This window comes from Lepisosteus oculatus, chromosome 4 (genome assembly GCF_040954835.1).
Source record: "Lepisosteus oculatus isolate fLepOcu1 chromosome 4, fLepOcu1.hap2, whole genome shotgun sequence".
Classification (NCBI taxonomy): domain Eukaryota; kingdom Metazoa; phylum Chordata; class Actinopteri; order Semionotiformes; family Lepisosteidae; genus Lepisosteus; species Lepisosteus oculatus.
The window spans coordinates 14,990,028-15,003,596 of NC_090699.1; the positions used below are offsets into that span (position 1 = coordinate 14,990,028).

Consider the following 13,569-nt stretch of genomic DNA (forward strand, 5'->3'; position numbering starts at 1 on the left):
TGTGTGTTGTGAATCCTCCTGAAGAGTCCCTGTTGTTCCGCCGATTGATTCCTAATAGCCAAAGTAGACTCACACTATTTACTGTACAACTAAATATTCTGTCAGTAAATTCACACAAAACTCCCAATCAGGTCTCCACTGGATTAGGGTATATTCCGAGCTATATAACTGCAGGTAAATTGACTCCACAGGTTAAAATTTGCCATCAGATGGCAACAAATATTTTCTGTATAGATCAGCAGTGTGTGTCTGTGGTCACTGATAAGTTCATCCACCTGCTCTGCTCCAGGTTGCTGGTGCTGTCTTGTGGGATTCTGGGGATTCTGACACTTTCCTCTTGTACAGCTTGGACAAGTCTGTGTCTGTTCACTGGTCTCTGAGCCCATTCAGCCAAAGTTCACCCCAGATCACTCCAACAGTGATTAATGTCAGAGGTACATTAATTGTGAGGACTGCTCACTGGTCTCTGAGCCCTGGAGGCCCTTTGGGAAGGTAGTGTATGAAGGGTCTTCATTTTCATAGCTCGTTTGAAAAACAGCAATGCAGTGTGTGTAAGGAAACAACAGTGCTTTTGAGTTTTCAATAGCAAATCTTGTAATTATGTTTCAAATTCTTATATATTCCAGTGGAAGAATAACTGCTGATAAAATCATAAAAAAGGCAAAGCTTGTTTTCCTTCATAAGCTTTTCTATGTTTTGAGGGATTAACAAAATTCCAGTCAATATGTTAGCATGTATTAAAAGAGAAACTAGGTTGTATTTCTTCTTCTAGAATATGAAGCATTTCATAAACAATCAGGAACAGTAGAGTTGGTGGTCTCTAATGCATTACAAGGGGTTGGACACACTGTTGGACTTTGTAACACTTAAAACTTGTTTTGTTCTTATTGTACTTTATTTCACTGGAAAAAAAAGACTATTGTTTATCATTGTAAGGAATTAAGTGATACTTGTTTAATGGCATCCAAAGAAATGGAAACATTAAAAAAATCTGTTTATTTTGTTCTTAATGTTGAAAACGCAATCATTGTATTTAGGAAGTTATTTTAGGTAAGTAAACATTTTATTTTTAAGTACATCAGGGCAGAAAAAGGTACCCAAGATCCCGCCCCAAGACACACTTGTGAAACAGCAGGTTTGAAGAGTGACGTCAGCAAGTCAAAGCCACAGAGAAGAACTCTGAAGGAGAGACGACAAGACAGGAGATAAACATTTCTTAACACTGTATCGTATCAGCTTGCTTAAAATCACCTCAGCTTTTCTTTCATTGGTATTGAAGAGAGAAGTTGGGTTGAACTTAAACTTTTTTACAAAGACTTTGCTTCATTGTACTATAAATATCCACAGAGGAATTGGAGAAGAGATTTATAGAAAATGAGCTCAACCATCAAGGACCGGATCATCGACAGCCTGGGTAGTCTGGATTCAGACAGGTTGAAGAGATTCAAGGAGAAGCTCATTGACATGGGAAAAGATGGCCAGTTCCCTAGAGCAGAAGTCAACAAATATGATATGATAGACCTGGCAACACGTCTGATTGCTGTCTATCAGGAACATGGAGCAGTTGAAAACACAATTAAAATTCTGCGTGGCATTCACGAAAACAAAATCGCTTCAGATCTGGAAAGCAAGATGGAAAATGGTAAGTTCTAAAGGTGATTTTAAAATCAGATTTATGTTTTGGTTTTCTACTTCCCAGAATAGTTTAAATCTAAGTACTATGATGTACTGTAGACAGTATGTACACTGTATTGTATGCACCGTGATCTATGCATGAACGAAAAACAAAAGAAAAGTATTCATTTATATTTTATAAATACACCTGTGCAATGATGCTGACTGTACCGCAGTAGGTCAGAAAGATCATGACATCTGCTGGGTGGCAGCTGTGTGCTGGAGTCTGGTTGTGAGAGTGTGGAGCTCCATACTGTTACTGCAGTCATCACTGTTTCACCCGTACTGACATTTTCCTTGATTTTCATTGACAGGTGACTCTTCCGACGAGGACGAGGATGATGATGAGGATGAGGACGGTGAGTATTTAACATTTTGGTACCCTATAGTGGGATATTCTCAGTATTTCAGAAGATAAGCCACATCTTGTCTGAACCTGCCATCCTCCCACAATGTGTTGGATAACGAGGAATGGAGAACTGAGAGAACAAAATTATTTTCTGATCTGATCCTTGATTTCCAAGACTCTCAGCTTTATATTGCAAACCTGTATCCGTAGCACAATACCTATTAAGTCTCTATCCTCTATATCTCTGCTGCTTAGAGATCGATTTGCTGGACTTCTAGCAAAGTGTTTTTGGTTTTTGGATATTGTCAAACTGTTGCTGTAATCATTAGTACCTACAGTATAAGGCTGAATAAGCAGGCATCTGTTTCCTGTAACGGACATTAATTTTTGTGTACTAGACACAGTTATGGGCTGCACGTTGGCACAGTTGGAGAAGGTAGTAGTAATAGTGGTAGTAGAGACAGTGGTAGTGGTAGCAGAGACAATAGTAGTGGTAGTAGAGATGATGGTAGTGGTAGTTGAGACAGTGGTAGTGGTAGCATTGACTATGGTAGTGGTAGTTGAGGCAGTTGTAGTGGTTGCAGTGACAATGGTAGTGGTAGTAGAGATAATGAAAGTGGTAGTAGTGACAGAAATAGTGACAGCAGCAATAACAACAATTGTGATTGCAGAGGGTAGTGACGGTAGTAGTGCAGTAGTGGTAGTCATGATAGAAGTAGTGATTTGAGTAGTACTACATGTCTTGCTCTACAATTTTAAGCTGATCATGCTACAGATCGTCAGTGCAATTACAGTTTTCAGCACTGATATATTTTATCATGTTTTATATTTTCCTTTATCTTTTTTCTGACCTTGTTTCATTTTTGCATTAACAGATAAGGCTTTGAAAGAGAGGGGTGGAGTTTTAAACATTTTGGTAACAAGATGAGGAATAACTTCAATAATGTAATTTAATTGCTGTTCAGATGATTATATTTACTAGACAAAAATTACTAGAGAAGTGTGCATTATGCCGTATGTTACACAGCTCCAAACATTTTATATAACGGTTGCACATTTACACTAGCATTATAATGTGATGTACAGTACATTTCTTGTACTTTTATGTACCACCCTATTCCTCTAAAAAAAAGCAGTGAATAGGTCTGTGTTGCTAAAGTAGGAGATAAACCTGTCTGACTTTTGTTTCACCTGCAGATGAGCTTCCGAGACTACTGTGTAAGTTACTTGCCTGTAAGTCTTTGCGCTTTAAAATTGCTAGTTTTCTCCTGAGTCAATAAGTTTAAACAGATACATGCTAGATTCTTTTGTACACACTGAAAGCTGTGACTATAACACTATTTTTTCTTGTACTTGCATGCCATCATATCTGCTGTTTCCTTTGAATCTACACTTAATGGAAGCTTTGTATAGAATGTACGTCACAGTGGATTCTGACACCTGCTAAACAAAAGTGAGATGTTATCAAGATATTCAATATAAGTAGGGACTTACAAGCAGAGCAGTCTAGTAATCAAACTGTATGCTCATTAAACAAGAATCTCAGTTTAAATATTAAAACCCATCCAACACATGCTTTCCTCTATTTTGCCTGCAGGCCGGCTTGCTGTGGACCTGGGTGAGTAGCCAAAGTGTTGCAGAACTTCATTTACAAGATTCCTGAAAGAGCAGACTAACTGGACAGAGACACACAATGCTGGAAAGGATCAATGCTAACCACTGCTCCACCTGTAACGAACAGTTCTTTCCGGACCCTATGCGGACGACACAATCCGACGAAGTGGGGAAAACACTGGGAAAACGTTATGCAGGGATACGGGGCTGAAAACAGGGGGGCGTGTCCAAAGTGCGCTGGTGCACGGGGAAGGTGTGGCCGAGGCAAACAATCCAAAAGAGTAGTCCTTAGAGAGAATCCAAAACACAAGGGTAAGTCCAAAACCAGGAGATCCATCAAAACGCGGAATTAAAACACGAAGGCCGGGTCGGAACCGGCGGACAGGGAACGGGAACGGGAACGGGAACCGAGATTAAAACCTTAACGGGACCAGGCGCTTCCAGGTCCCGGACTCGCACGATACGGAAATCAGATGCAGAGCCCGGATGAGCGTCAGCGCCTGGCTTTTAAGGTGGGCTGGGAATAGGAAACAGGTGCACAGAATAAAGTCTCAAGTGAAAGGGCTGGAGCACCCTTAAGGAGGGGGAACTAATCGTGACACCACCTTGCCGGCCTTATTACCAGCTCAGAAACTATTAAACTAAACAGATGTTGGTGTCTGGGGATGGTTTACCTGTGATTATGTGGATAATATTAAAATTGAGACATCTAAAATCTAAAATTAATATGGAAGTAGTGATGACCAGAGTCAACTGTTGGCAACTTAGATCTGTAAGTGATCAGGACAACATCATCTACATACCAGAGGTTCCCCTGCTGAGTGAAATATTAATCAACTACAAATACATTTACTGTTATTTAGAAACTATTTTCTAAATAATAATTCAGATAGTTATACTGTTATGTAATAATAACAACAACAACAACTTAAAATAACACATTATGTTAAGTTTTCCAGTGAAGAAAATGAAGAAAAAAAAACAGTGCAGAAAAACACAATAAGAAAAAGATCTTTTTCCAATTATACACAACATGATCATCAAGAAAATAGATTCTTCAGTATGAGTTAATCTTCTGTGTCGGTCTTAATTCTTCTTCATAATTTCAAGTAATAACACAGAGATCATTCTGTTTGTTTTCACTACTGCCATGACAGCAGTGTTATTGCAATGTAGCAGTGCTGTAGTGACAGTAGGGTGTAGTGACAATAGTAATGCAGTAGTGACAGCAGTATTCACAGTAGTAGTGACAGTATTAGTGGCAGTAGTGACAGCAGTGACTGTAGCAATACAGTAAATGCAGTAGAGACAGAATTAGTATATAGTGTTAGTAGTGCCAGCAGTAGTTATTGTAAAAGTGACAGTAGAGACATTACTAGTGACAGTACTTGTGAGAGCAGTGGTGACAGCAGTAGTAGTGCAGTAGTAGAAGTGACAAAAGTAGTGACAGCCATAGTTACAGTAGTAGGAACAACAGTCATAAGAGTATCAGTGACAACAGAAACAGCAGTAGCACTGACAGTAGTACTGATTGTAGTAGTGCAGTGGTGGCTGTAGTGACAGCAGTGGTGTGTGCCTGTGCTGTTGGTATCTCAGGGCTCAGTATCAATTGAAAGATTAATATTTACAGGCTGCATGTGATGTGAGCTAATGAAAGTGAGCTCACTGCCATCTCCCTGCCAGCAGAGGGTGAGGAAAAAATTACCTCCCAATGAATTCTCTGATTACTTTTTTCTTATTTTTACAGAAAGATGCAGACCTGAAGGTAAGGGAAATATGTTTCATTTTACTGAGCCAAAAAGGTTCAGTTGGATGTGTTCTACTAAGTAAGTTACACCATACCTGTATACTTAATACATATTTCTTTAGATGCTGCATGGATTAGAATCTAACACAATTATTGGATTTCATATTTGAAAATGTCTTGTTTTTATTGTTCCCTTAAATTTCAGAGATGTTCTTCTCCGCTGTGACATCAGTGGCTGTCCAAGTGAATAGTTTTCTCAGATTCTGCTTCTTTGTCCTCTGTAATGAATTGATAAAGTACTGCCATTGACATGCAATCAGCATCAATATGGTTGTTTCTGTTCAAGTCAATTATGGGAGGAGTTTCTGAAATATCCCCACCTGGGGGGGCAGGTTTACTGTCCCAGGAGTCTGAATGATCTTCTAGATCCCATCTCCCCAAATAAAAACTCTTCCTGATATTTGCTAGGCAGCTCTTTTTCATTAATAAATAAATAATCCTTACACGTAAAGAGGCTCTTCTGGACACTGCACTTAAATAGGTAATAGGGACTCCCCTCCACCAGCACCAATGTGCAGCCCCACCTGGATGATGTGACAGCAGTCATAGAGTGATGAAGCCAGTTCAGAGATGGGGATTATGAGGAGGCCATGATTGGTAAAGGCCAGGGGAAATTTGGCTGGGACACTTGGCTAACACCCCTACTCTTTTCGAGAAACACCCTTGGTAATTTTTAATTACCACATAGAGTCAGGTCCTCGGATTTCCGATTAATGCAAATCACATGTACATGTTCAGTACACATTATACAGTACAGTGTTCCCATTACATGTAGCCATTGATGTCACAGCTGGACATACTCACCTTGACACACAAGATCACCCTGCTGCACACCTGATCTCAACACAGACAGCAGTGAGACACACCTGTTCACACACCTGATCTCAACACAGACAGCAGTGAAGACACACGTGTTCACATGTGATCTCAACACAGACAGCAGTGAAGACACAGCTGTTTTTATCTCCAGCTGGACACATAAATCTTGTTACATTTTTTTTTCTGAAACTATAATTTCTTTCTCTTTACAGAATTTGAGAGTGCACGTAGGAATGCAGGTGAGACTATTTGCTTTCTCAAGCATTCATCAATCTCATTAAAATACACAAAGTACAGGTTCAGTGCACTGAGATTACTTTACACTGTTCATCATCAACTCTTCTCCTTTCTTGTCCATAGTGGACGTGACTCTGGACCCCAGAACAGCTCATCCCCATCTCATTGTGTCTAGGAATGGGAAACAAGTCAGACATGGTGACATACGACAGGATCTCCCTGACAATCCAGAGAGATTTACTTCCTGTGTCGATGTCCTGGGAAAGGATGGGTTCACCTCAGGGAGACACTACTGGGAGGTGAAGGTTGGGAAGAAGACTGAGTGGGATTTAGGAGTTGTCAGAGAGTCCATCAAAAGGAAAAAGCAGATCTCACTGAGCACTGAGGATGGGTTCTGGACTTTGGGACTGAGAAATAGGACGTACACAGTAAGCACAATCCCTGCTCTCGATCTCCCCCTGACCATGAGGCCCCGGAAGCTGGGGGTGTATGTGGATTATGAGGGGGGGCAGGTCTCCTTTTACAATGTGGAGGAGGAGTCTCATATTTATACGTTCACTTGCAACTTCAGGGAGAAGCTCTACCCATTCTTCAGCCCCTGTACCAATGATGGGGGTAAAAACTCAGCCCCTCTGATCATCACTCCTGTCAGTCCCCCTGAGTGAAACACAATATCTATAGGAGGGGCAGCATGTATAATAACTGCTGTGTCTTTTGAAATCACTGACTTGCCACAGATTTGGAGAATTATTATGGATGGGCAGCTTTTTTGTGTTGTGTTTATTAATCACAGAAAAAATAAAAGCACCATCAGATTTGTGTCTCGAGCTCTGTTTCCACTGATTTCTGATTCGCTATAGGATCAAGCATTACAAACATGACCATAGCTTGTGAAAGTGACAAAAATAACATTTTGATCAGCAATATCCAAAAGCAACATGGAATTATTAAATCTATGAATGCTGTCAGCCATTTTCATGAAAATCATTATGCTTTCAAAGTTGCTAATAAAAAAGTGAAGGCTGCAAAAATTGGCATCACTGACGTGCCGTAGTTTGGAGTAGTATTATTTTGCAAAAAATAACAGATCCATCAGTTTTGTTACTCGAGCTCCATTTTCACTTGGTGAATTAAAGCACATACCTCTGCCTACAATGTGACCTCTGTACTGTAGAGTAAAAATGTCTGTCATCAGTTCTTCTACTTTAATTTTACAGATGAAGTCTTCAAAATTGTCTTTACAGCAAATGCAGAGATTTCTTTGAAAATTATTACATAACAGCACCTATCAAAATAGGTTTAAAATGCAAAGAAAAATATTTACACGTTGCAGTTGTCCAAGGAACTACTGTGTATTTTAAGCATCCAAAGAAACATCATTTACAAGTGCTGTAAATTCACAGTTGATTGTTCCAGCAATCTGTTTTAAAAGAGGTGTTCTGACATTGTAATCAGCTGGGTTGATCAACAAGTATTTCCTGTGAAGATCACAGGTCAGCGGCGTGTGTCAACAGTCACTGATAAATTCACTCACACTGCCCACCTGGGACTCCTGATCTTCTCCTGGTTTCTGAAGTTGCTGTCTTGTGGGATTCCGTCGACTTCCTCTTGTACAGCCTAGACAAACCCATGCCTGTTCACTGGTCTCTTAGCCTAATCAGCCACAGTTTACCCCATACCATCCCAGCAGTGGTGAATGACACAGCTACTTTAATTGTGCTGATTAAAAGTGGGGATCAGTAGGGCTTTTCACTGGTCTCTGAGTCCTGGAGGCCCATCGGGATAGCAGTGTATGAAGGGTCCTCTCATAGTTCACTTGAACCACAGCAATGCAGTGTGTGCAAGGTAACAGCTGTGCTTTTGAGTTTGCAAGTAAATATTTTAATGTAATCAAGTCTTAAAGCCTTACCCCTTCCAGTGGAGGAATAACTGCTGATCAAGGTCATAAAAAGACAAGTTTAAGTCTTTAATTATTAAGTTTTTTATCCTTCTCTCCGGTGAGGAAGCTTGGAGTTAAGAGATCTGATGAAATTAGTTATAAAGGGATGATGTGGAGCTGTTAGCTGTAAAAATTCCTTAGCTACAGTACTTTGATGTTGTTGTCAGAAAGGGTAATTTGTTATTTGAGGGAGAAAATGGTACAAAGCATTAGTTTCCTCGAAAATTATTGTAAACATTTTTTAGTGTTACTCTCGGTGGTGTTGGAGTCAAAGGAGAGTGTTAAATTTCAGGCAAAATCCTTTAGGAATGATGTTGTAATGACGACATCTGTAAAGTAATAGGTGGGGGTTAGAAAGCCTAGTTTTGAAAAAGATCGCTGAGAAGAGCTGGTTTAGTGAGAGAAGGGGTCACGTAGTCCAGGGAGGAGGAGAAGGAATGACAAAGGGATTTAGAAAAAGATTTAGAGGAAGGCACATATGATATATGTGTATATATGTATACTGTACTGTATGAACCGTGATCTATGCATGAAAGAAAAATGAATGAAAAGGGTTCATTTATATTTTATAAATACACCTCTGCAATGATACTGACTGTACTGCAGTAGGTCAGAAAGAACATGAAATCTGCTGGGTGGCAGCTGTGTGCTGGAGTCTGGTTGTGAGAGTGTGGAGCTCTGCTTTTGTAGAAGGTCTCCTTCTACAATACAGAAAGCTGTAACAATAACATTATTATTACTTGCATTTGCATCATCATATCTGTTGTTTCATTTGAATCTAGGCTTAGTGGAAATATGTAAAATGAAGGTCACAATGGCTAATCACACCTGCTAAACACAGAGAAGTGAGATTAAGAACTTGTAAGTAGGAACTTAAACATATGGAACACAAGCAGTTTATCATTCAAACGGTATGTACTGTGGTGTCTCCGGGGGAAAGGAAATTGTGGATTACGCTCCAGGTATCCGAAGGCGATACCTCTACGTAGGGCCGTCAGCACCAGCATCGCTAAGGAGATGGTAAATCTCTTCACCTGTTTTGGCTTGCCGAAAGAAATATTAACTGACCAAGGAACTCAGTTCACTTCACACCTGATGCAAGAGAAAGCTAAACTCCTGAACATAAAATTCCTGAGAGCTTCAGTACAGCATCCACAAACAGACGGGCTGGTGGAGAGATTTTAATAAAACCCAGAAGCAGATGCTGAAAAAGGTCTTGCAAGCCGACAGGAAAGACTGGGACTTGATCCTCCCTCTCCTGATATTTGCCATCCGAGAGGTACCCCAAGCCTCCACAGGGTTCTCCCCCTTCGAGTTATTATATGGGAGAACACCCAAGGAATCTTGCATGTCGCCTGGGAAGTTTGGGAGTCACAGCGATTGTCGTCCCACAATGTGCTCGATTATGTCCATTCCCTTCAGGACAGGCTTGCACCACTAGCGGGGGATCACCTACAGCGAGCGCAAGGCAGACAAAAGGAGTGCTATGATCGTTCAGTGCAGCAAAGCATCTTTCTCCCTGGGAATCGCGTAATGCTGCTACTGCCCTCACCGGAGTGCAAGCTTTACGGGAGATGGCAGGGACCCTACGAAATCCGCGAACGGACCGAGCCAGTCACATACAGGGTATACCATCCGGACCACCGTAAAAAAGATATACCACGTGAACGCCCTGAAACCTTGGAGAGAACCCCATGTGGAGGAGACAGTCCCTGCATTGCTGGCCAGTGACTCTACCTCCTCTACCGTGGATATAATTTCTCTCTCTCCAAATCTCTCCCCCCCAGGATGTTGGAGCTGACGTTTGCAGCTATGTGACGCAGTGGTGGCCTGGCACGGTGAACAGAGCTGCCAGCGCACCTCACCGTGCCAGGCCACCACTGCATCACACAGCTGCCAGCGCACCTCACCGTGCCAGGCCACCACTGCGTCACACATATTTCAGCGCCATATATTTCATGGATATTATGGAATATAATGGATGGATATCTTAGTTATCTTTCTAGTTCACAGGTTTGCATGCATAATTTAATTTTGAAAGCCACTGAGACATCGGGTACTACTGTTGTATTTATGAAAAAGAAACAAAACAAAAAACATACTAACAACTGTGCCATCCTACTCCTTAGTTAATACATTTTATTATTCATAAACAGTTAACATTGTTAGCAAAATATTTTGAATTATATTTAACCCTATTTTTTCTTTAGTTTTGTATTTAACTTATTATATGATAGTCAGATATTTGAACAATGAAAATATATTTTTACAAGATTTTACATTAAGCACTTAAAATTAATATGGTTAATAATAGTAAACTGTAACATGCTGTAACAAGACCGGTTAAACTGCGAAGAAAATGCTTTCAGAGAAAATGTTTCAGGTGTGAAGAACATAGATCTCCAATGCAATTTCAACCAAACCTGTTCCCACACACCCTGCCCCCACTACCATTAGAATATACACAAACATTTTAGCGTTTCATTCTGAGCAGAAGACCCTCACACCTGAAGAGTGCTGGCTGTGACGAATTAAACCGGTTTTACAGGTTTCAATCACAGACCATGTGACATGGGAGTCAGGAAACTACAGTAACACACAGCGCCACCGGATTTGATAACGCTATAAAAACGCTATAAAATAATGTGACTTGGCACAGAACAAGTTTACAGCACAGTACAAAAATAAATGCTGACCATGACTTTAGAAGCATAAATTGCCTTACACTCAATTTAAACACAAGCTGTCTTTAGCCCTCTAAGCTGGTTCATACAGAAATGTAGAGATCCAGGCTCAGAACACACAGCTTCATTAGCGAATACATATGCAGGACAACTAGAGAAGACGTTTTACAGAGGATGGATTTTTAGAAACATCCCATCAGTGACATCACTGAAGTCAACTCCTAGGTACTGTAACTGTCGTGTGGATAGTTTCACAAGAATCAGACAAAGGTTTAAGCATCGCTTGTTCTAGATAAAACTGCAAAAAAAAAAACCAACAACCAATAATGTACTTCTTTGCGGCTCTGTTTGCCCAAATCATATATTCACAACGTGAAATCTAGAAAATAATATTACGTAACCAAAATCCGCAATATGGAAACAGAACCTGTGTAATTGTTGATAGATGATGTACTCGTAACATTTTTTCAAGACGAACTACAACATTTAAAAAATGACTTGTATGTACTTGATATCTCTAATCAATCCACGGGTCCCAGCACAAAACGAAACTAAAACGCATACCGTTTCGCGCTTCTTATTAGTTGCTCAAAAGTAATTTGACCGTATGAAATGCATAATATAAACCTAGAAACATATACGTGAGCAGTACTTAAGCACTGTAGTATCGGTATTAAGACATACCTCTCAAATACTGTAAATCAAGTTAAAAATATCTCAAGACCGATTCTGGTCATAATGAAACCATGTTTCGTGTATGTTTTCTTTTTCATCTTGAAATAACTCATTTCTAAATACCTTTTTCACTGTTAACATCTTGCAGCAACTCTGCGACAAAATATACACTCTGACAGTTCATCCTGCTACCAACATTAAATAAAACAAATCTTAAGATTTATATATTTATGTCTTTATTTAGTGGTTTCATTAGTGACAAAGGCTAAACTTTCTTGGAAAAATGTATTTTATGTGTTGCGGAAAAAACTGACTTGCTTTAACAAAATATGTTTACAAATCCTTTCACCTGGCATTTTCGTAGTTAGAAATTATGGAACGCTCTGTTAAAAGCAAGGGAGTTTTTATGTCCGTTGCAGTTCTTTTGCAACATGAATATAATTATATCGTTTTTAATTTCTTGAGATACGCGATTCCATATTATATTCCCTTTTAATCAAATTCTAAAAGTATGCTTGTTGACTCCGGTATCACGTTAGTTAAAGACTTCGAAGCTTACAATGTTTAGGGAGAAATGGAATACTGGTGTGTATTTTTTTCTTTAAAGTACCGAGACCAGCCATATACTGTATGTTTATGTTCCAAAATTAATATCGTTTATGGCCTTCACACGCGTTACAGTATGCTCCTATTCTTTTTATGCTCAGCTACTAAGATTTCCCTTCAGTGGTAAAATTCAATATCTACAACGGGCACAGCTTACAGCTTGTCCAAAGTCATCCATTATTAATACTATTAGTAATATCTTCAGTAAAGGCTTTGATGCATAAATATTTCTGATAAAGGTAGGTTGTGTACTTTTGTCCAACTGAGCAATCTTGCTTTCATAAAATATACCAACATTTTAATGACTGATGATTAACATGCTGTAATACACAGTTCAAAATTAAAGGCTCAAATGCTGTAAATGAGAGGTTAAGCTCCCCCTGGCGGTTTTACAAGGCGACGCCGGATAGTTTCCGGCAGAGCGTCAAATGATACGTGACACCACGTGATACCGCGTGACACCGCGACACGCCCACCGGGGTATGCCGCGAAATACCTCACCCATTTTGAATGGCTGCATCTGTAGAATATGCATATAAACCTAACAGATCTTATCGAAAGGGTTATCAGAATACAAAAGATATATATTCAATCAGTTACAAAGTGTTACACATATCAAGAGGACATACGTTCAGTATATCATTCATTAAGACCGTTTCGTAAATGAACTTTGTTATAACTTCTACATTAGATACTCAAAACAAGTACATAACTCTTAGAAATTAAATTGATATCAACTGGTTGGGATAACAATTGAATTCTCAAGCTGTAATGCATTGAAGTTGAATACTCATCCAATCTCTGGGGATTCAGATCTCCTGCAGGCACAAAGAAACAGTTGCAGGCTGTTGCTGTCCAATCCGCGCTCTCTGGCTCGGTGCCAGGCTGTGCTGTGCGGCTTGCGACGGTGCGCTGCTGATGTTCACTGACCGGCTAGTTAGTGTTGGCTTTAACTAGCAAAGTTTGTGCACAGGAGAAAAGATGACTGTGGGTCCCAGCAAGTCAGGAAGAGGACTGGTTCGTTCCTGATGAAGAGCTAGTTCTGAATAGTGATTCAGCTGTCCACAGTTCTGACCTGTTGACGAGGCCTGCTGCTGGTGCTAACCTCGGGTGGATCCTCTGGTTACTCTCTGGCAATCTCCGCTCTAGACTCTTAGAACAAAGG

At 40.1% G+C, this 13,569-nt stretch overlaps 1 protein-coding gene across 2 annotated transcripts; it reads left to right on the top strand.

Moving 5' to 3' along the window:
• Positions 1 to 1,161: 1,161 nt before the first annotated feature.
• Positions 1,162 to 7,319, top strand: LOC138238131 (E3 ubiquitin-protein ligase TRIM69-like). Of its 2 annotated transcripts, none has more exons than XM_069188139.1 (7): positions 1,162 to 1,642; positions 1,989 to 2,033; positions 3,221 to 3,256; positions 3,621 to 3,641; positions 5,385 to 5,402; positions 6,476 to 6,502; positions 6,624 to 7,319. In XM_069188139.1, the coding sequence occupies exons 1-7, from the start codon at positions 1,375 to 1,377 to the stop codon at positions 7,163 to 7,165; spliced, it is 957 nt and encodes a 318-aa protein (XP_069044240.1). In that variant the 5' UTR covers positions 1,162 to 1,374; the 3' UTR covers positions 7,166 to 7,319. The 2 variants fall into 2 exon arrangements, with proteins under 2 accessions (XP_069044240.1, XP_069044241.1); XM_069188140.1 differs by having other exon boundaries at positions 3,221 to 3,241.
• Positions 7,320 to 13,569: the final 6,250 nt, after the last annotated feature.